This window comes from Macrobrachium nipponense, chromosome 8 (genome assembly GCF_015104395.2).
Source record: "Macrobrachium nipponense isolate FS-2020 chromosome 8, ASM1510439v2, whole genome shotgun sequence".
Taxonomy (NCBI): domain Eukaryota; kingdom Metazoa; phylum Arthropoda; class Malacostraca; order Decapoda; family Palaemonidae; genus Macrobrachium; species Macrobrachium nipponense.
In genome coordinates, this window is record NC_087203.1 from 54,052,677 (window position 1) to 54,076,725 (window position 24,049).

The 24,049-nt window shown below is 37.2% G+C and overlaps 1 protein-coding gene across 3 annotated transcripts in view; it reads right to left on the bottom strand.

Annotated features, from left to right (window-relative positions):
- LOC135222785 (myb-like protein Q) overlaps window positions 1–24,049 on the bottom strand; it is a 157,371-nt gene that overhangs the window by 99,801 nt on the left and 33,521 nt on the right. For all 3 annotated transcript variants that reach the window (XM_064261055.1, XM_064261056.1, XM_064261053.1), the window contains exon 3: window positions 16,191–16,332. In XM_064261055.1, coding sequence (XP_064117125.1) covers window positions 16,191–16,332 — 142 coding nt within the window. The remainder of the gene's footprint in view (window positions 1–16,190; window positions 16,333–24,049) is intronic.

The window sequence follows — 24,049 nt, forward strand, 5'->3', positions numbered from 1 at the left end:
TTCATAATATGAAGATAGAAGAAGAGAGGTCCTAAAAATAGACTGATTTTATGAAATTCAGAGTGCCTGGCCAAGCACTGGGGCACTACCGCTCGTGAACGGCCAAGGCACTGAAAACAATTAAGGAGTTGAGTGGTTGGACGGCGAGATAACAAATATCCAGAAAATCAAGAAAATGAAGCACAACGATCTGATCTAAAGGTGGAACTCGGAGAAAACTCCACAGTTGCACTAAGGAACAATAGTTGGAGAGGCTGGGCAGCAAGATTGATGAGAGGAAGCGGGAATGGAATCCTGGAAATGGAAAGTTAATAAATGTTACCACACGTACAAAATCCCCAAAAGAAGGACCCATTTCATCTAAAGGACCAATCATTGATCATTTTAACTCAAACAATCCCTTACTTGGCTCTAATATAGATTCATTGCATTGCTAAAAATCCATGGATTGTTTTCAAAGTCTCTCCAGTATCGGAAGGAGCCTGTGATGACACAGTTATGAATCGCTATTAGAGATGACATGATCTGCTTCTTAAAAAAAATTAGTTTTATTGTTTCAATGCAGCAATTTCTTGTCTTCATCCCAGTAATGAACGCACTATGTGACCTTATTTTTGGTGGAATATTGTTTTCAAATGTTAGAATTTTAGGGTGACATCCTCTGACTGCCGCCTCTCTAGAATTGAATCTGAAATGCAGTTCGGCTCATTAATGCTCCCGTTCTTATCCTTCTCTCGAATCTCTTTCTCTCAGACACAAGGTGGCATATCTGTCTTTCTACAGGTACTATTTTGGTCACCGTTCTACTGAAATCAAGTATTCACAAGTGCACTGCACACAACATATAATATATATTAGTATGGAATATATATATATATATATATATATATATATATATATAGATATGTATATATATATATATATATATATATATATATATATATATATATATATACATAAATTTATATGGCCAAGACCTGTCTATAAGAGTTAACTATTATCTATGGTTTAATGATAGTCATAACAATGGTAGTAGAAAATTTCAGGTCAAGGCCATATACGAGTCACAGGGTACCCATACAGAACAACACAGGTTGAAACTAAGTTTATGATTATTATTTTCCATCCTCATAGTTTGCCACTGCATCTCGCACAGTTTTGGTTTTCGTTCTCTGTGTTCACCCAAACAAAGTCTTTGGACAGTAGCAATGACCAACGGCGCGAACACTAGGGCCCTACCTCCAACCTAGCTCCCATAAGAACTTAATCAGGATGGTAATCTCAGCTGGTGTTTGGCATATGTGCGTGTGTGTGCGTGAGTGTGTGTGAGTGTCTCTTTTTCTCCGGTTCCTCCTCCTCCTCCTCCTCCTTCTCCTGCCCCCGCGAGTTCTTTTCATGAGTCTAACTAAGCTCAAGTTGACGCACTTTTATCCTCCATAATTCAGCAGGTGACGAGGTGTGTTTGATATTTAATCGTCAACAGACGCCAGGCAGACACCGAAGCCGCTAAGCCAGAGGAGATAGAGGGGCATTTTGTACACCTTCGGTCCCTCGCAGATCGCGATTCCCCAACGCTGCATCTGGTTCCGATGATCTTCGCTCAATATTCCGGGGGCGTCTCTCTCTTTGGACATGAGAATCACATGTCAGAGACGTTATAATACCTCTGGCGATAATTTGGCATAGCACCATCGGTGTTCCTCAGTTTTCAGAAAAAAATGTCTCTGCATCTTCGAGAAAAGAATGGAAATAAAAGAGATATTTTAAGAGCAAAACCGAATTTCGACGGAGCATCAAAGTTAATTGACTACGAATGGACGCCTCTTGTGTAATATCAGTGTCGCCCGAGACTTGCATAAATCTCCCGCGCATGCCATGTTTCAATCAAAGGCCAGGAATACTGAAATAATACTATTCATTTCAGCCATGTACAGATAAGCACAGAAGATAGAATACAGCACAAAATTTAGATTGCACGAGACAAACAAAATAATAAACGGTTTCACTCAAACATTGCCGATAATAATAATAATAATAATAATAATAATAATAATAATAATAATAATAATAATAATAATAATAATAAAAACTGTTTTCATATAGACATCATGCGAAAATATGGAATGCAGGTACAGATTACTAAACGGGAAAATTGAATAGGAACTCCCAAATGTAATAATAATAATAATAATAATAATAATAATAATAATAATAATAATAATAATAATAATAATAATAATAATAATAGTTTCTGTGGAATATATAAAAGTTGATGCGAAGTGACAGCTCTCAGTAGAAGACAGTAAAGTTGTAATATTGCTTAATAATCAGAATAATACAGATAAAATCATTGGTGGTAATATGCAACTCAAAAGAAAAACAATCCAAGCGGTATTGAGAACAGCTCGAATGCAAAACAAGAAGTATGTATGTTAACAAACCCCGACCTTTAATGGGCGTAGATCTTGTGGAGAAAAAACTAAATACTGAACAGTAATATAAAAAAACACACACAGACACTCGCAAAATAACGATCGTGAGCAAACATTGCATAGTACACAGCAATGGAGGTCAACTATAATGTGAGGTGAGCAAAGAAAAATGTACATTATGAAAGAGATGTCTCCTTTTCCCAATTTTTCCACAAATCAGATCTCCTCCCTACACTGTAAAAGGTGTTTTCCATAAGTGGTATGTTGCTATTCCTGATTCAGCTGATCCGACTGGCAATGGTTCGTCGACAAAATTAATGATTTCTGAATTATCTACGCGATTCATATGGAAAACTGTCAGAAAGGCGTCTCAGATGACTGTCATATGAACAACAGCAACACGTCTCATGGTCTCTTAACTATAGTTCATCCAAGGTTGGTGCAAAGGGGCGGTGGTTAGCTAGCCAGAGGGACAGATTCTGTGTACTTGGTACGTCAGTCAAGCCGCTCCACTTCCTGTTCAAAAGATTTACCATTGTATTTCACTCTCTCTCTCTCTCTCTTCTTTCATATATATATATATATATATATCTATATATATATATATATATATATTATATCTATATATATATATATAAGATGGTCTATAATAGGGTTTCATCATACCTCCCAGCCCCTCCGAAGGGGAGGAGGGTAAGAAGGGATTCCCTGAAACGGGGTGGTTTGGCCCGTGAAACGGGCTGTATGCCGTAGTAGACTTAGTTACTTTACGAATTTATCATACATAATTTCTATATACCATATGACTTATCATTGGAAGAGATACTATGGTTAAACATTAATGACATCAAGAGGGTGGAGTTTGAGAAGGGGGTTGACAGAGAGAAAATAATAATAATAATAATAATAATAATAATAATTTCCTTTCCATCATTGCTGAGTTTTGCTATTTAACCCATAGCTGGACCCTACCCCATCAGGGATAGGTACTCAACGCCGAGGAGAGCGGTCACCCATCCAACGACTGACCAGCCCCAATGTTGCTTAACTGACTAAGTCCATTGACGACCTAACCCACTCCTCCACGGCGCCAGGACTTATGCAGTAAGAGTGTGATCCTAGAAACGGCACACATAGTAAGAAAAGTGATGGAATCCTAAGGATGCAACCCGGAACCCCACACTATAAATACCACCCAGTCGAATTGGAGGACTGTGATAGAGCAAAAAAAAAAAAAAAAAAAAAAAAAAAAAAAAATAATAATAATCTCACTATAAAGGGCATTATGTCTGCCTGTCCGTCTGTCGTTCATTCAGGCCCAGGCCAAATGACTGTTTGTTAGTAACAATAATATTAATAATAGGGCTACTTATTATACATACATACATATATATATATATATATATCTATATATATATATAGTATATATATATTATATATATATATATATGGGTTTCACTTATTCCTTGCAAGTACTTACAAACAACTACATTCAGAGGAAAAAAAATTCACTCCTTATCTAGTACTTTAGACAATATATATATATATATATATATATATATATATATATATATATATATATATATATATATATATGTATATATGTATGATATATATATATATATATATATATATATATATATATATATATATATATATATATATATATTGGCTAAAGTACTGAATAGGAGTGAATTTTCTTTCCTCTGAATATAGCTGATTGTAAGTACTTGCAAGGAATAGTAAAACCCCTATACATACATATATAGTATATATATATATATATATATATATATATATATATATATATATATCTATATATATATATATATATATATATATATATATTAGCTCCTATTATTATAATTATTATTGTTGTTACTATAGTTCGACAGATCTAAACTGAGATTGTTTTCGTCTTTGGGTAAAAACCCTGGTGCCACTTTTACCAGTATCCAGTTTTGAATACCTTACTTTATAGCACATGAATCAATAAATCGATAGTTTAAAGTTTTTAGCATTTTGTTGCTAAACTTAAGCGTTCACATATTGTGAATATAATTTTATTTGTAAATAAAAGGAAAAATCGCATTTATAAACGTGACACTGTTTCGAAAGACGTTGCCACTTTTCCTGTTACCTTTGACAAGCGATATGCTGGTGGGCCAAGCGTTTTAAACCATTAAATTTAAAGGAATTATCTCTTAAGCTACCCTTTGGATAAGCCCCACCGCCCGGTCTAGCTGAGAACTCCAGCACCAAAACGAATGTCTTCTTGCTTTAGGTTACCCAGAACAATAGTCAGTAGGGAAATTAATTCATTCCTACAGAAAGCACTCGGTGAAATGGGCAAATGCAGTTAAGCATTCCGAAAACTTGCAAACAGGCGATGCTGCAAAGGATAGCTGTCAATAAACTAAGATCATCTGACGACGAAGATTCTTCGTAATGTATATTTTGTATAGAATCATATTATTACAATTCCTGTGATAATTATTGTAAATAAATTTTTTCTCTCCCAACGATTAGTTTATGTGCAACAACCTTATAAAAAGTAAAAATTGTTACACGCTTTAGATTTATGAGTTATAACACGGTCCAGACCGTGAGTGAAAAAGGAAATGAAATTAAAGTAAATCATAACTTGATGAATGAAAATGAGGGGAAAACCTAAACTGAAGAGCAATGAAATGAATGCAAAATATTACAAACTTGTCTAGGAAATGGATAGTGTGGCAGACGGAAAATTCAAATAATAAAAAAGAATAAATAGAAGTAATCTACTGGCAAGATAATAAGGAAATGTCGTAAGACATACATACTGGATGGCAATTACCGATTTTTATCACTTTAATGAAAAAGATTATCATATAAAGTATTTAATATAATATGCAAAATTTAAGGGTATAAGTCATAATAAATATAACAAAGTCTCAAAAGTAATAACCAAATAGAATAAGGATCGAGTTTACGGATTAGGATTTATACGGGCAGTTTCATTGGGTACTGTCCCAAATATTGCCTCGCTGGGAGATGGCTGAGGACTAAAGAAGGGGACGATTTAAAGGTTAAGAAAGAACTGGCAACAGAGTTTTTCTCAAGGAAGTAAACAATCTATCAGTTTAGATCTGTCAGACTATAGCAAACAGCCGTTTGGCTGTGATTGAACGACAGACGGACAGATGGACACATAATGCCCATTATAGTAAGATTATTATATTATTATTATCATTATTATTATTTTCTCTCTGTCAACCCCCTTCTCAAACTCCACCTTCTTTGATGTCATTGATGTTTACCCTATAGTATTCATTTTCAAATGATAAGTCATTTGTATATAGATATTGTGTATGATAAATTCGTAAAGTTACTAAGTCTACGGGCATAACAAGCCCCGTTTCACGGGCAGAACCAGCTCCGTTTCAGGGAATTCCTTCTTACCCTCTGGGGGTGGGGAAGTAGGATGAAACCCTATTATAAATCATCTTAAGGGTCTCCACAATAACCTTCCCAAGTTTCATGCCCACCAGACCAGCCGTTTGGCCCTGATTGAATGACAGACGGACGGACAGACATAACGCCCATTAATATAAGTAATATTATTGCTATTAATGTGATGGGACAAAGCTACTAACCAGCGCTACTCTGTATTCACAGCTAATTATAACAAAGTATGTTGTAATTGCTGCATTACAAGCAAAGCAGCCAATTTGAAAAAAATAATCAATATGCTTGGAAATAGATCGTCTAAAAATGTTATTTAACTGCAAGATGTTGATGAACTTCGCCTCCATCGCGCATCTCGTACGATTAGAGCAATTAACAAGTACCTAAAATGGCGAAGGCTTTAAGGTCATTCGTGTTGAGGGTATGGAGGGCTATGCTTTTAGAGCATGCTCTTCAAAGGCTTCTTCCTTTTTTCTTTTTCGCAAGACATTTTCTCAAACTCTTTTCGGATATTGGTATAAAATATCAGGCGTCGATAAAACTTATTTATTTTAATTTCAAAGATGGCAAAACAGTTTTCTATATTTCTCACATGAAGTATAATGACTAAATACGGGCTGCCAAAGACGCAAACTTAAGTAGTAAAATTTTTTTTTTTTTTATCATTTGCTGCTGATCGCAAATAACGACAGACCTTATTACAGCTCCTCACGGGCCCTGCACGAATACAGAACAAAGCTCATTTGTTGTACGGGATCTCTCGGCGAAGACTGATTCTGACATTTTCGTCATCACTAACACTTATTGTCACTTTGGTAAAAAAAAGAAAAGAAAAAAAAATTATTTTACGTGAATACCAAATTACAGAAACATGAACAGGACACTCGGCTGTTGCTTTTTCAAGTGTGCGTGCGTGTTCGTATTTGAGTGTGTGTTGTGTACGTCTGTCTGTGTAGGACGAGTTGAATACCAGCTGTCAAAACCTCAAGTTTTATGCACTACATATTAAGTTGCCGTAACTACTTGAAACCTCAATATTTCAAACCTGGCATGCAACATAACAGCAGCAGAATTCGGTACTGGCAAGGCACTGCCCACCCCAGAAAGATTATTTTGAAGGAGTATCATTGTCTCTTATCGCGGGAAACCTGCTTAAAGCAGACACAGCACGAGGGGTTACAGGTCTACTGCTAATGTAGCTTAGAAATTGTTAGTTAGTAAATCAAGCTTCTTAAGCTCACAGTTCTGTTGCTTGTGCGGTTGCTGTACTTACTCATGTCATGTCCATTATCACGTCAGCATTATGCCATTTATACCAAAAGAAGAACTTGAGCCTCGTACGTTACCTAAAGCGTTTGGGGCTGAAAAAAATCAGGTCGAGCCCAGGAAATGGAAAGAGCGTCTGGGCAGGAAGCAGTTTATCATGCGAGTTCTCATATAAATATCGTGTACTGTTCAAGGGAGGAGAGGAGGAAAGAAATGGGGAGGAAATGATGAGAGGAGGCCTGGGGGAGAGAGGAGGATGGGTCTTCAAGAATGTGAATTGAGAAGGCGGACGATGAAATGGCGATAACACGAAACTCCATTCAGTTTATGTATTTATGAATGGCCCTTCATCTATTGTTTCTGTTAATATTGCCGCTGCAATAAATTCTAGAATAACTATAGTAACCTCTTTAAAAGCACACATATTACAAGGAGGAAACGGAACGAGGAAGAAAAGAATTCTACGTCCGCCAACTCGCAAGTCTCTTGTTGATTTTTCCTCTCTGTGCCTCCAAGGATCTATCTACTTCACATTACGCCCACCGACCGTATGTATGGTGCTCACATTTCCCGAAGGGAAAGTCTTACCTGGAAATCAGTGTAAGGTAAAATGTTATTCTCATATGACACGATCTGAGGAAAATCACAAATGTATCAGCTTTCTCTCAGTTTTTCTTGGCTGACTGAAGTAGTGGAACGTTATAGTCTGCTGTGGCTTTAAAGCTTTAAACGATAGATAGCTGAAGTCGAGACATCGGTTATTTTGCTCAGATTCTTGTAAAACCAAAACCAATTCTCACTTACAAGTCATGATTCGGCCTTAACATTCAGTATATAGGATTCTGTTAACTCTGCCATTTCTCCTGATTTGTGGCACATAACTCATTTGTTTCCAGTATCACCTTTGCTATATTTCATAATAGTAAAAATAATTACACTACTAATCATAGCTCTTTGAGACTTAAAAAAAGTTTGGTGTAGATATGCCAAAAGAAACTTACAATTGAAATAAGTGGAAAACATTCGAGGATGACACTCCAGAACACATTGCTTTTTTTGCAAAGATTCAGATGCAGCAGCACCAGAAACCAGAAAAACTCTGTCGTTGTATATGGCCGCCAACAATTCAAATTCTTATAAATATTAGGCTCCTTTCCATCACACGACTCTTTCTTTTAAAAGGAGTGGCACCAAAAGGTCTCCTCACCCTTCTGATTCAATGCAATTCTCTAACTCTGGTTGTGGCCGTCTCATTCCCCTACCTATCAGATACTATGCAACTTCTCAGGTCAAGATAAACAATGGGTTTTTAATAGAGCGTCTCCATCTAACCATCCCAGCCAACTGGGAGTCAAACTTTCTCGTCGCTACCCTTATTCATTGCCTCAAAGCTTCCGCAAACAAGGGAGATGTCAAAGAAAGCAACATCCCGAAAAGAACAGCACAAAATAAACGTGCTCCGTAATGAGCGTCCCAAGATCAGGAGATAGGTCACAAGCAAAGGCTCCTATTAGAAACGGCAGCTACCATTTACACGTACAGAACCCGAGGCCTTTTACGAAGTTCTCAAGGTTGCCAAGAGGCACTTCTATCCTGCCTCAACAACTCTTTGAGAGAGAGAGAGAGAGAGAGAGAGAGAGAGAGAGAGAGAGAGAGAGAGAGAGAGATTTTAGAAAACTGAGGATAACTTATAAGGATGATGCAACAAAATGCACGACCTTGTTTGATGAGAGTTGACTGATTGAAATAACTCTTCGGGGACTGATGGATTGGCAGCACTGGTCTGAGTGACTCTTCCCATGACACATGATTTAATGCCCAGAGGGGAACTAAGAGGAGGGAAAAGGGGAAAAATGAAAGGGGAGAAAAGAGCCTGAGACGGAGAGTGAAAAAAAAAAAGAAGAGTAAGGGACGAGATGGATAATAATAATATGATAATAATAATAGATGTGGTTCCTGACTCTCGAAACAGTGTGGAAAGACCTGCGAAAGATTAAAAAATAACAGATGGTAAGGAAGCCAAGAAAAGAGAGGAGCAATAGAGATAAGAAAAAGCAAAAAGGGAAGATATCGAGGAATGAATGGCCTTGTGCTCGTACACACAACCCACTGATAAATGAGACGTCGCCAAATAGGCGAGTTGGCAACGCCTGCAAATCTCTTCGACTGGGAGAGGAATCCGATTAAACCACTAAAATGAACCAATTCGGGAATTGTATGATGGAGGGCTATCGAGGCGCTTACATTAGAGGAGATTCTCATTGTTAAAACATATTTGCATGTGTGTGATTTTAAAATGGAGAGACTGAATTCTGCCCAAATACCTACTTCACTCTCCCGAGTTAATCAAAGATGTCAACAATATTTCAGTGGTTGCTTATTCATTTATTTCAATCAAATACATCTGACAGTTAAGTAATAATAATGATAATAATAATTCTTCCCTCTATAATAGCACTTGAGAAAATGGGTGACCTGCTGTGATAACTTTTAATTGCCCCGTTCGTTACCAACGCCCATCTTCCCCTCACGGGCGGACTACTAACGAATATGACTCCCATTACTTCATATCAATATGTTAAGTGACGTCTGGCTTCTTTAAAAGACCAATAAAGAACCCGACGAAAAAATACAGCAAGACATCAGCTTTAAGTCAGAATGAAGATGAATGATTATTCGAGCTTACTATTTCTTTTCTTTCTTCATTATTATTTTTCGTGGGAGCATCTGGAGTCGGCCAAGGTTTAAAGGGGTGTGGATGTCATTAAAGGATATCATAATGATACTGATCACCTACTTTGAAAAATGTTAGCGACTATACAACTACATCACTTGCTGCTACTACTAACAAATGTTGTATTATAACAGGCATTGGGTACCGCATTACTATGATCCATGTTAACGATGAATCTACCAAACTTTCTTGAATACTACGATGAGGACGACAATAAAGAAACTAAATGAAAAACCTCTGCAACAATGACCTTATATCTAAATTTAACTATTACCTTATGTATCAATTTAATAACTTGAAACTATAAGTTAAAGTATCACCTCGCTGAATCTTTCTCTTAAGACCACAAGGAGTGGCTTCGAATATCTTTGGCGGACTCTCTTCTTTCTTGTTCTCTTGGATCCACCGTCGTGCATCGAATAAGCCTCTTTTTACCTGGCCAATGAACGGAACCTGTTACCCAAAACCAGGCGCAAAACAGAAATCTCTCCATTAAAAGGAAAACCAAACTGGTGAGATGTAGTCAGGATGATGTGTCAGTAAGAAAATTTCAATTGAAGACTATTAAGCTCAAGACAAAGACCTTGTAAAATATTCCAAGGTCTTTGGCTTAATAGCCTTGAGTTGAAATTCCTCTCACAGATTCACCATCCTGACTATTCTCACCAGTTTTGTTTGCCGTTTAAAGGACATTAAATCTATTACAGGCTCCTTGACTGCTGCTGACAAGAAGATCCAGATTCATTTTCCCAATATTCTTAAATAAAATGTCACGATTAGTTCATCCTCAACTCATTTCATTCCATCATTTTAATTTTCAGAAAAGCGTTTTGCTAACGATGGTTGATTACAGTAATCATTCCTTTTCAAAGGATGCTGAAACTTGACCTAAGGCTCATATGAAACAATCAATAATTCAATTTAAGAGAATTTTGGCATCGAATATGAACCAAATCTCGTTCACATTGAGTTTAATTTTACCTATGACTCTAAAGCCCCAAAGATCTTTCGTCTGAGCGTTACATCTTGACAGTTGGTCGCTTTGCACTTTAACTCAGTGACCTGAGTGACAGGCACCAGGGAATGATTGCTGGCGGTGCTGTTGGCTAGACTAGATTTGTCAGATGTTCCATAAGAAAATGTTTCAGGACATACGTTGTTTGAACTTAGGCTACTAATGAAAAGAGTTTTAGTTCTATAAACAAGACATTGATATCTGCTGATGGTGTGAACCTTTAACATATGAGAAAGTGGTTGCTAGGTAGCTCAAGCAAAGATCTGAATTAGATAAAGATAGAGAAAAAAGTGGTGTCAAAGAAGTTTGAGGCTACCATTACACGATAATAATAATAATAATAATAATAATAATAATAATAATAATAATAATAATAATAATAATATGCTGGAAACAGACCCTCTTTCAAACATGTTTTACTGAATATAATGGCAGAATTTACAGAATTGATTTTATACAGATTCTCTCAGTTCTTCTACTGAGTTGCTTCTTTAGCACACTGATATTTCTAAGCAGCTGTCCGATGTTCATCATGATTTCGGTCATCAACGGAATTTTGGGCTGGTGCTATCAAAGACAGGGGTCAGAGACAGGCTAAGAGTCGGCAACGGGTATTCAGGTGTGTCTCGAAGGTCGGAGACAGGCCGTAGTCGCCAGGGGTCAATCCGTATTTCTTGTGCTTCTTTCGGTCACCTCGTTTTGGGCATCATCGGGACGGGATCGCTGTGTGCAATGAGCTACTTCGCTGTATTTTAGCCATGATCAGAGGAAACATGTAGACATCCTTTGGAAACCTGAAAGAAGCACAAGAAATACGGATTGACCCCTGACGACTACGGCCTGTCTACGACCTTCGAGACACACCTGAATACCCATTGCCGACTCTTAGCCCCTCCCTGACCCGCCGTCTCTGATAACACCAGCCCGAAATGCCGTTGATGACCGAAATCATGATGAACATCGGACAGCTGCTTAGAAATATCAGTGTGCCACAGAAGCAACTCAATAGAAGAACTGAGAGAATTCTGTATAAAATAAATTCTGTAAATTCTGCCATTATATTCAATAATAATAATAATAATAATAATAATAATAATAATAATAATAATAATACACCAGAAGGAGGAGGATGAGGAGGAGGAGGTGGCAGGATGCAACCCGGAACCCCACACTATAAATACCACCCAGTCGAATTAGAGGACTGTGATAGAGCAAAAAAAAAAAAAAAAAAAAAAAAAAAAAAAAATAATAATCATTATTATTCACGTTAACAATATAACTAATCTATCAAGCTTTAGGGATAAGCTGTAATTACACTACTATTACTACTACTACTACTACTACTACTACTGCCACTACTACTACTACTACTACTGCTACTACTATTACTACTACTACTACTGCTACTGCTACTACTACTGCTACTACAGTTCTCATTATGAGAACCCTATTTCGCATCCTATCACCTCAAGAGAAGAACCACGCGAGCTGCCATGTGTGCAGTGACCTGGAGAGTCTCATCTTCGTCTCAAGTGACCCCCAGCTGACCTAACCTTTGATCTTTGCCTCCTCCTTCGCGGTCCGGCTAATGGTTTGTTTGGACAGAAACTCAGCCTCCAAATAGACTTTATCAAAAGAGTTCCGCAGCGAAGCTGACGCCTCGCTTGGCAGCTGGAGTCTTATTGATGAGAGATGCTGCCTCCAAGATCGATGGAGGACGACGAGGAGGAGGAGGAGGAGGAGAGAGGACGACACGACGACGACGACGACGAGGAGGAGGGAAGGAGGAGTAAGAGGAGGAGGGGAAGAGGCGAAGAGGAGGAGGAGGAGGAGGAGAAGGGAAGAAGGGAAGGAGGGGGAGAGGAGGAGAAGAGACGAAGAAGGGAGGAGGAGAGGAGGAGGAGAAGAGAAGGAAGAGAGGAAGGAAGGAGGAAAAGAAGGAAGAGGAAGGAGAGGAGGGAGGAAGGAGGAGGAGAGGGGAAGGAGGGAGGAAAGGAGGAGGAGAGAGGGGAAGGGAAGAAGGAAGGCGGATGTGGAGGTGAAGGAGGAATGGAGGAGAAGAGGTACAAACATGATAATGAAATAGGGAATGATGATACAAATGGGATGATAGGAAATTTATAAGCAGGCTGCAGCAACGAAAGCGGAGATAAAAAAAAAAAAATAAATAAAAAATTGGGAGAAAGAATCAACAGGTAAGAGAAAGTGAATCATAGGTACAATAAACTATCGCACTGTGTTCAACTCTAAGGGCGCGCGATGTTCTGGTGTCACCTTTGTCTAGAAGCATCAAGAGCAAGTTGTAATTAATTCCGGTACCTGAACCGAACGGCCATGAACTGAGATTTGCTAAAAGCGAAGTAAACTATGTCTCACCGACTTGACAGCTAAGCAGTTTACCTCTTGTCAGCACAGAAAGAATTCTCTCTCTCTCTCTTAAAGGTCTAACTTAAAAATAAATTTCAAAGTTGCGGAGAAGCAAAGTTTTCTTCCCCTGGTGTACTATAAGGCTTTGAAGGATCCAACACAAACATAACAATAATTATTCAGCGAGTGATGGGGTGCTCTCTTATTCACAACAAGATGACTTCATTTTCCATCGCAGTGTCTTCCCCTGAAAGGGTCGATGTCGACGCCTGGCCTTATCAACAGGAGCCATCTTTCACGCGTCCCTTTTTTATCTTCGCATTTCTCACCTTCACATCTCAATTTCTGTTCTCATTTCTCATTTGTGTCCTCAATCATCTTCAGGACTGGCAGATGAAAATAAATTCATTTCTCTCTCTCTCTCTCTCTCTCTCTCTCTCTCTCTCTCTCTCTGTCCTAATATATTTAGCAAGAATAAGCATCCCATAGGAAATATGACTTGAGAAATGTTTTGATCGCTTTTATTTTTTTTATTGACCTAACGGAAGTCTTCGAAGTGCGTATTTTTTATTTTGCAATGATGATTAACATCCGTAGGTGTCAAAGCTAATGTACTAAGTTACTCCAGAGAATAAGAAACGCAAAAAGACGAGTACTACATAAACAGATTACCATTAACAATTGCCATCCGAAGGAGGCGCTCTTCCAAGAAAGGATGACTTCTGTGACAACCCCTGATACGTGGCAGCAAAAGGACGCGACTTTTCTCAATGGCAATTCATTTCCACCAAACTCCCACGAGTGACATTACCACGAGGTATGGCTTACAAGGAGGTCATTATTCCCGTAATGATGTGTGTATGGCTGTATTGTGTGTACGGATGGATTCTTCCTATTTTCCAAACGTTTCGTTACCTGGGTGGGGTAACATGACATGATTTCTTTATAATGATAGTAATAACAATATACTTTATTTAACTCCAGGTAATATGCATATACACAACGCATATAAAAGGTTGATGATTTGAACTGGTACTGGCATTATGAGATAGTTATGAAGCTATTTGGCTATTCAAATGTGAAAAGGCTGCTTGTAACTTTTTAATATTTCATAAAATATTAAAAAGTTGCTAGTATTATGTCCCCCACCCTTCGTTATCATTCTTATTAATACTATCACTGCAATCATAGCAAGTCAAATAAGCACAGACACAGACACACACACATACACACACACACACACACACACACACAGAGAGAGAGAGAGAGAGAGAGAGAGAGAGAGATGCCTGCCCACCAAATGTTCTACCCTTTTCCCTGCTTCTTGAGCGAGATCTGGTGACAATTTAACATAAATGCCGGGAAGAAGAAGTTTTATGGTTTCCTTTATACACCAGAAAAGGGTTCAAGGCGCACCGACACGGTCCTCAGGAACAGTAAACAGAGGAATTCTAATCTCTCTTCTTGATTCCCTTTCCCTGGCTTTTCTCTCTCCTCCTTGCGCTCTTTTATTGTTCCCGAGAACGTGCGTAGGCGTTTCGCGCTTTTCCTGTCGAAAATGAGTCTTCTTCTGCTGGGAAAATCTCAGAAAGAAGAGAAAAGCACATCCAAAATGGTCCATTCATTTCATTAAGGTACAAAAATACCCCAGCACACTTCATTTACATTTGCTTAGCACGTGGGTGGTACCTACACATCGCGCATTCGGTAGCCGAGTTTTTCAAATAAAAATAAAAATTCGAAATCAAACTTGACGACGGTTTCCTGAGACGCGCGAGACACGAATGACTCACATTCAGTGAAAGGCCAGGAGGATTTTGGTGGACGCATTTCATACTAAACACACCAAATCGCGATGGGTGGGGTGGGGTCCCGGACGCAGTCAAGACTTCAGGCAAGAAGCTCTGTAGGGAATTTAACGAGGACGGACCCAAGTTCTTTCCTTGACAACGTGATGATAATGTCTCGCAATGACGTTTATCAGCTTCTGTGTTTTTGCGCAGCGATTCATTATTCCGCAAATTAGAGTCTTGTTGCTATCATAACTTGTGAGGGAGGAGGGATCTGGTCTCCTCTTGTGCCACATGATCCACCACTGCCTCCTTCCCTCCCTCCCTCCCTCTCTCCCTCAGTCCCCCTCTCTCCGCTCATCTGTCCTCCGTTCAAACACACGTGTTGCTCCAAATGCCACGGGATGGCAAACACACATATAACAAACACAACCCCGTCCCTCTCCCTCCCCCTCTCCATCTCAACCCAACTCCAACATACGTAGAGGGCTTGTGCCGTTCGTTTCTCCAAATGAGAACACTCATTCACGTGTCCATAAGCTCTACCATTAAAGTACTGATAACACGAGACTAATGATGGCGTATTCAACTTATGCAATGATTCTTATGGTGGGCTGCAGCCAGCAGCGTGGAACAGGACATGGGGCTAGCAACCTCACCCCGCAACATAGTGCCCTAGTGGAAGCAAAATTTAAGCAATGTTGCAAATGTCCTTACTTGGGGAGATGAATCTTTGACAAGAAAACAGCGTGAGCGAACATACAACGAGGAATCTCAGGGACAGAAAATGCCATAAATGATAATCCAGGGCGTCCACGAATCCTTTCCATGAAACAGAGACGTGCCAATGAATTATTCTCGACATGATATTCCTGTTTCAAAGAACGACAGACACTCGCTGGTACGATGGTACGTTAATGCACACATGCGAATATATAATGTATATATATATATATATTATATATATATATATATATAATATAATATGACATATAATATATATATATATATTATATATATATTATATTTATATATAATATATATATAAATATATATAATATATATATATATATATATATATATATATATATATATATATATATATATATATATATAGAATGAAAGTATGGGTGACCTACCTTTACCGGGCGAGTGTGGCTTCTCATAGTGAGGCGTAGAGAGCGCCCTGGTGAAGTGCTCGTCTACGACGGCCGACGTATCGCCAGCATAATGCGTGACCACCATGCAGTTTGCCGAGACGTATTTCACTTCTTGCTGTTGCTGTCGAGAGAGATAGAAAGAAAAGAAGTCAATTACTGCCAGATGGGTATTGGAGAGACCACGAGTTCAAGAATCATAATAAGGAACGATTTCGTGGTGTTGAATAATGGAGTATATACGAAAGGAAGTCTGCATAACTATAGTTGGCAAGTTTCCTAAGTCACTTCCTGATGACTTGAGTATCTCGAATAACTGAACAGTGAAACTATATTTCAATCATGGCACCGGATAATGGGCACAAAGAAGAAATAGCAAAAATAACATTGGATAAAAAATAGTAATTAATATTTTACCAAATATTCTAAAGTGACTTAATACCGATTTGTCCAATTTTGATGTCTACTTTATTTCATACGATAAAGAATAAGTAATTGGCAAACATATTCATACACACACACACACACACACACATATATATATATATATATATAGATATATATATATATATATATATATATATTATATTATATATATAGAGAGAGAGAGAGAGAGAGAGAGAGAGAAGAGAGAGAGAGAGACATATGAAAATACACAGACACGCACACACGTATATATATACATATATATGTACATATAGTATATTATATATATATATATATATATATATATATATATATATATATATATATATTATATTTATATACAGTTATATCTGGGGTGCCGTAACAGATATCGTCATCCGTATTTTCCAACTGTCGTCGATATAATCTCGTCTCTCTCTCTCTCTCTCTCTCTCTCGCATCTCTCTCTCTCTCTCTCTCTCTCTCTCTCTATATATATATATATATATATATATATATAGTATATATATATATATATATATATATATATGTCTGTTTATTGCTTGTACCAGAGACGGAGATAGAGAGACAGGAAAGAGAAATGCATATTTATTAAATCAATAGTGTAAATTGAGAAGAGGTTTTTCAACGACGAGAGAAATTTGTAATATATACAAATATGAAGTCGAAAAGTTTTTTTACTTAAATTGAATGAAATTAAATTTCCAGAGTTATGCCAACCACATTGAGTACACGTAAAATATCTTCATCCGTGTATTCAGTGGTTGTCATAACTCTGAAACTTATATTTCATTCAATTTAATTTAAAAAATAAATTTTTACTTCATATTTTGTATATATTACAAATTACTCTCGTCGTTGAAAAGCCTTCTCTCAATTTATATATTAATTTGCTAAATATGCATTTCTCTTTCCTGTCTCTCTGTCTCCGTCTCTGATGCAAGCAACAAAAAGACACACACACCCATATATACGCATATGAACACACACACACACAACACACACACACCCATATATATTATATATATATATAATATATATATATATATATATATATATAGGTATATATATGTATATATGTATACTTTAGGTCTATAGATGTATAATGTTACATAGATATATATATACATACATATATATATATATATATAGCATATATATATATATATATATATATTATATATATATATATATATATATATATATATATATATATATTATATATATATATATATATATATATATAATATTATTTATATATATATATATAAAGAGAGAGAGAGAGAGAGAGAGAGAGAGAGAGAGAGAGAGAGAGAGAGAGAGAGAGAGAGAGTCGACTAATTTTTCCTGAATTCGGATGATTATCTAAAGCATAACTCCTTTTAATATCCAGATATTGTTGACAATCGAGCAAGAGAATTAAACGCGCTACTTACTAAGCCAAAGGAATGATCTTGAATCCTTGATACAGCCATCACAGAAAATGCCCATCATGCTCATAACAGGAGAAATGTTAATCTCTTCTACGCAGTTACTCATCAGAAGCCCTTCCTAAGTCTCCGTTAAAAGGATTGAGTTATGCAAAATGTTCGCAGCAACTATTGCTCAATAGAGAAGTCATTATCGTGAGCAACGATGCATGCTAAAGGTTTCTCGTCATGTACCCCAGTGATTAGTATTTGCAGAGCTTAGTCGTGATGAAAGACCATACGACCGGTACATTGCATACATTATTCTGATGATCATTTGCTTTAATTAAACTTAAAGAACAGCTCCCGGAAGAGGGCGCCTGAGGGGAGGTCCAGATGTTTGATTTATGAAATTTGGACTATCATGTCAGGCACTGCCGTGCTTACTACAGATAGAAGAGGGAGACAGAATGGTTAGGAAACGAGATAAGAAGATTCGGAAAACGCACAAGAAGTAGGGGATCAGCATCAGAGATGGACAGAGAAAACCCCACAGCTGCAGTTACTTAGAAGTGACGGTGCAGTTAGGAGTGGAAGGGATACAGCAACACTGACGAGACTTAACAACCCTGCAGGTCAGTCAAGATCCATAGACAAAATTTAGAGACCACTCGGGTAAACTGCGGATTTTGGATAAGTGTCAGCTAGACTCATCACCTAGAAATCTTCTATTTCCCTTATTTCTATACATGTATCAAGTATAAAGGTGTACAATACGCAGGTGGTGAAGCATAGCGAAACACCATCTGAATTACCTTCACGAACTGAATTAGAATTTGGTGTCACTTGCAGAGAGAGAGAGAGAGAGAGAGAGAGAGAGAGAGAGAGAGAGAATTAAAAAGGATTTGTTTGACGTAAGTTTTCGGGTTTATAAAGAATGACTGTGCAGTTAATACTGTTACAATGATGAAAAGTCGATTTTCGAAGATCCCTAATAAAAATAATATTTCTTTCGACCCCGACAAAGTCTCACTCAGAAATTATTTTGGAATCGATTCCTTGAAATCCTGATTTAAGATTTTTTTTTTTTCATGATAAACATTAATGGATCATAATGGAAATCCTCAAAGTAACTTTTATCCTGCAAGTTAGTTTTTGTTTAAACCATTTTTCTTATCCATCGGTATTCGTCACGCAAAATCTATTTTGAGACAGGCGAGGTTATTTTTGGAACGACTCAAAGGAAGACGCTGGTTTCCTTTACGCCAGTTTGTGTCGACCGACTATTGAATTTATGCGGTTCCAGGGTGACGTCATCGAAAGCTGATTTTCGGTCAGGTAAAGTCTTCCTTCATTTTGACAGTTGGCTGGTAGACATACTAGTACGATTAGTGGTTCGGAGGCTGTCCATTTCAGTTCATCTATTCCAACGCGTTTCGAGTTAGCATTGAAGTTGAGTCCCCTTTTAAGGCATTGTGCTTTTTCTATCTTATTTAACGTCTACTTCGTGTATTTTCAAGGCGGCTGCACATTTTTTGGGAACTTTCTGTTCAGAATTGTTTGCATCTGTTTTTGGACCATGACTATATATTTAAATGTGCTTTTTGTAGACGAAGCACTGCTTAAATTTCTTGGGTAAATGTGCAGGGTTAATCCAGTATTTTTAACATTTTTATTTTCCACTTTTGAAGTTCGACGCCTTTGGTTGGTTTCAGTGACTCTTACTTTTCCAGTCTCGCTGCCTCCATGTGGCCCCTATGGATACATTTTATAAAAATCTAGGATTATATTTTTCTTTTTAATATATTTTTTCTTGATCAGATCTTGCCGAGGACCTGCGTGTTGGAATGTGGTTTATTACAGTAAGAAAAATACAGTAAAACTATGTTTTCCCATTGTTGCTGTGTATCTAGTTCATCACAACCAGTTTTAGAAAGGATTTTAAGAAAGTTTTGTTTTAATTAAAAGGTTTAATTATGAAGAGAAGTATTTTCCTTACAAGGACAGTAACCTAATAATTGTTGGAATTAGTATGTGAGCTTTTAAGAAAATTTACTAGTACATAGAACTTAGTACATTTAACTTTCTAATGCTCTTAAACATTTCGGGGACACGATGCTGCGATGAATATTCAAGACTGGTTGAAAAAAGTTAAAACTGCTGCCATCCCGAAATTCCTCAGAACTTTAATGTCTAATTTTTTCCTTTTCCTCCACCCCATCGGGAGCGGTGACCCTTACCTGGTGGAGGGGGCTCCTTAGGGCTTGTATAGTAGGCGTGTTGGCCTACTGCGCGAGTCCTTCGAGTTTTTATATTCTAATTTTCGTTTGCAGATGACCGTGACTTTTAACTTTACTATTATTAATAATTTTTAAAACTGATAATCTAGTAATTTCAGTAGATAGCGTCGCACTTAATGTTCTGTACTACATATGCAATGGTTTGTATAAATCTGATGGTTTGTATAAAACTGGTTTTTCCTGTCAACAGTTAACTTGCATTAGTAAGCCATATATTAAGTGTTTTTATTTTGATGGTTATTGAATTTATCAGCTTAATCCACTCTGGTTTTAGTTACTTCTCACCTTAATACTGTGATTTCGAAAGCTATTCGGAATATGTAACTTAAGTTTTCAGTTTAGGTCAGTGGGGTCTTTATAGAAAAACTAAAATTATTTTTGGCTTAACGTTTCTGGGGTTTTAAAGCTCCCAATTCATTTTTAGTTTTGGATCATGAAATCTATTAATCTTGAAATCCATGGTTATGACTTTTCAGAAATTTGGTAGATGTTAGTATTTTGAAGGTTTGATGTTTTATGAATTTTGTAATTCGAAAAGATTTTGCATAAAAGAAAAAGAATTGAGCAACAGTGTACGTTAAAGTTTCATTTGTTTCTTCTTTTGTATTAAGGTTTGGTTTTAATTGAGTTTTATCCAAAGTTTTTCCTGTTGCTCTTCATGACTTACAGGGGACTTGCTCAGAGGGCTTAAAATGGCGGACTCAAGGATTTGGAGTAATTGCATAGAATATCTTTCCTTCCTTTTTCCTTCAGTTACAAAAGCGAGGCTTTCCTAATTTTAGTTTTGAAGTGCGATAAAACTGGTCTTGAGAGTAAATCATTCTGTAGCCGTAGATTCATGACAAAAAAAGATTCCAATGTGCACCATCCTGTCTTTACCAGCGTTTGTAACCACATAAAACTGACCCTGATTGTTATAAAAAGGGTACATAAGCTGTTAAATGTGTTTATTTTTCAAGATTCAAGGATAAGATTTTTAGAGATTTATCTTAATAGTTCTAATTTGGACTAGTACTATATATCATCAAATTGTTAACGAATAAAAAGGAAACTACTGTGACTATATTTTGAAATTTCATGCTGTAGCGTTCAGTGTTCCGTTGGCTGAGAGGTTAAAGTCTGGTTCTATAAAGTTCTCCCACCTAGGGTCAAAATATTTGTATGGCTTAAGTCTCGGCAATTGAGCGTTTGTGTGAAACTGACAAGATCCTAGATATGCGTTGGTTAAAAAAAAAAGGGGGGGAGGGGGTAATGGTAACCTGTGTAGTCCCTTGCACAATACAGCATTAATATAAAAAATAACTAAGAATCTCAATTAAAAGGCTGCCCTGCAATAAGTAGTGGTGTTAGAAAAGGGGGGTGGGGGGGGGGGGAGACTGATAACCTGTGTAGTCAGTCCCTTGAACGATACAGCATTAATATAAGAAATAACTTCGAATCTTAATTAAAAGCCTGCCCTGCAGTAAGTAGTGGGGTTAGAAATGTGAAAACAAGAGTTTGATCATAGGGTTTGCTTTGGTTGGATGTTTGGTAATATGTGACCAGATTTTAGATGAATAATTATAATGCAGTTAGTGTAAATGTAATTTGCGCTGCAGATGTAATTTTGGATAAAGGGTGAAAGTATAAGGTTGGGTTTTTCATAGGTAAAGACTAATGCATTCAAAGTTAACGCTATTTTCAATTGCCTAATTACAATCCAGTACTGCAGCAATTAAAGGACATGTCAATTCAATACGGATTATCGAGGAAGACAGTGAAACACAGTATTTAGGTTATTTAGGAAAGAGAAGCTGTGCTTCCAAGCATGGGAGAACAGCAGGAAACATAAGAAGGGAACTAGCGATTCACGTTATTTTTTACAGTAGGAATGAACTAACATATTAAACCTTAAAGGCCTGTCCAGACGAGCGGGCTTGATCGCCGGCCAGAGCGGTCAGTGGGCAAATTCTGCCGTGAGTTGACAAATGGGCGGACTTGCCCGACGACGGTGCCAGTACACTGTCGAGTGTCGTACGAAAAACATAGTGGCTATATTATAGTACTGCTCAGAAAAGAAACTGTTGTGCTGCATAATGATTTGCGTATGTATAAAAGAAGTGTGTGGTGCAAAGATTGGCTAAATAGGAGAGATGTTTACGGGAGCCACACAATAATAGTACGTAACTACAATATGCCTATGAACGTGATTATAGAAACTACTATATGAGAATGAGTGTAAGTACATTCCATCATGGCCACTTATTCCATACACTCCTCGCAAAGGTAGAGCCATACATCCGAAAACAAGATACAAACATGCGACACAAATAAAACAGCAGGCTCGATTGGAAGTAACGCAGACTGTTCAGAAACAGAGAGAGAGAGAGAGAGAGAGAGAGAGAGAGAGAGAGAGAGAGAGAGAGAGAGACTGGTATTCGAATAAAAATGAAATAATTTAGTATGTAGCAAAATTGCCAAATGAACAGCTTCTGTTTTCTATTTCATAATGACGGTCGGCATTTGGGCAAATGATCTTGAAGAAAACTTGTATTAAACACGAATATTTTTGTTCAGCCTTTCTTTCTTGCCTTGGTAGAAATTGTGGCTAGGAAGAAGTCCTATAAAAAAATGTATCTTTCAGTCGCAATTTTGATTTTAATCTGGGAACTATAAGAATAGTTAAAGATATTTGGTCTCAGTATAGAGAGCCACGGCTGCATATGCGTGTATTAGTTTATTTATTTGTATTATATGTATTATATTTGTATTATTTGTATTATATTTCATATGTATACATAAAGGCAAAAACCATAATTGAAAGTGAAACAATGGGGTACTCCATTGTTTCACTTCCCTTCATGGCTTTTGCCGTTATTTATACTACATTCATCACGTTCCATTTTTTTTTATTCAGTTATACATGTATATATATTGTATGTATGTGTATGTGTATATATACATATATGTGTATATTTTGTATTTATATATTCAAATTGATAAGGCATTTGTTTACGTTAATTTGTTTATTTATGTAAGATCCAGTTACCTAACCCATTGGCTATTCTTTATTTGCTTGTATGCTAAATGCCTAGTTATGCTCAAGTTACAAAGATCTATGATAAAACAGTCGTTTTAAATTTTTATTTTATGTGGCCTTTATGATAAAGTAAGTCTGTCAGTATCGTACTTTTAGTGCTTGCCTCAAATCACCGGGAACCGACTGGTGATTTCGCTCTACATGGCACGACCATTTATTTCACTGGTTTGCCCTGTATATGAGCCCGATGACATACTTAACAAACGAGCGGTGAAGATGGCATACACCACTTTTAAGTTTAAAAAGAGCAAAGTAAAAAGTTGCCTGAAAAATGTGTTAAAATGCTTAATGCGCTACTGCGCAGGGAGTTATATGTCCGTTCAAATGAGACATTACTTTTTATTGAAAACCTAATGATATTTTGTGATATCCTCCACGCAATATAGATGATCCAAACAGGTTACGGGAGTCCAGAGCGTAGTACTTTTAAGAAGAATTATACTAGAAGAAAAAAATGTTTGTCGGTCCTGGAATATGTTAGTTGGCATTATTAGGTTAAGAATGCGGTCTAGGCTGTCTCATCGCCCCTGCACAGGATTATCAAAATTGTTGACATGAGAGTAATACATAATTTCTGTGCATTTCAGGGCCGTGTCTAGTTTATTTTCGTCGATAGAATCTTACCAA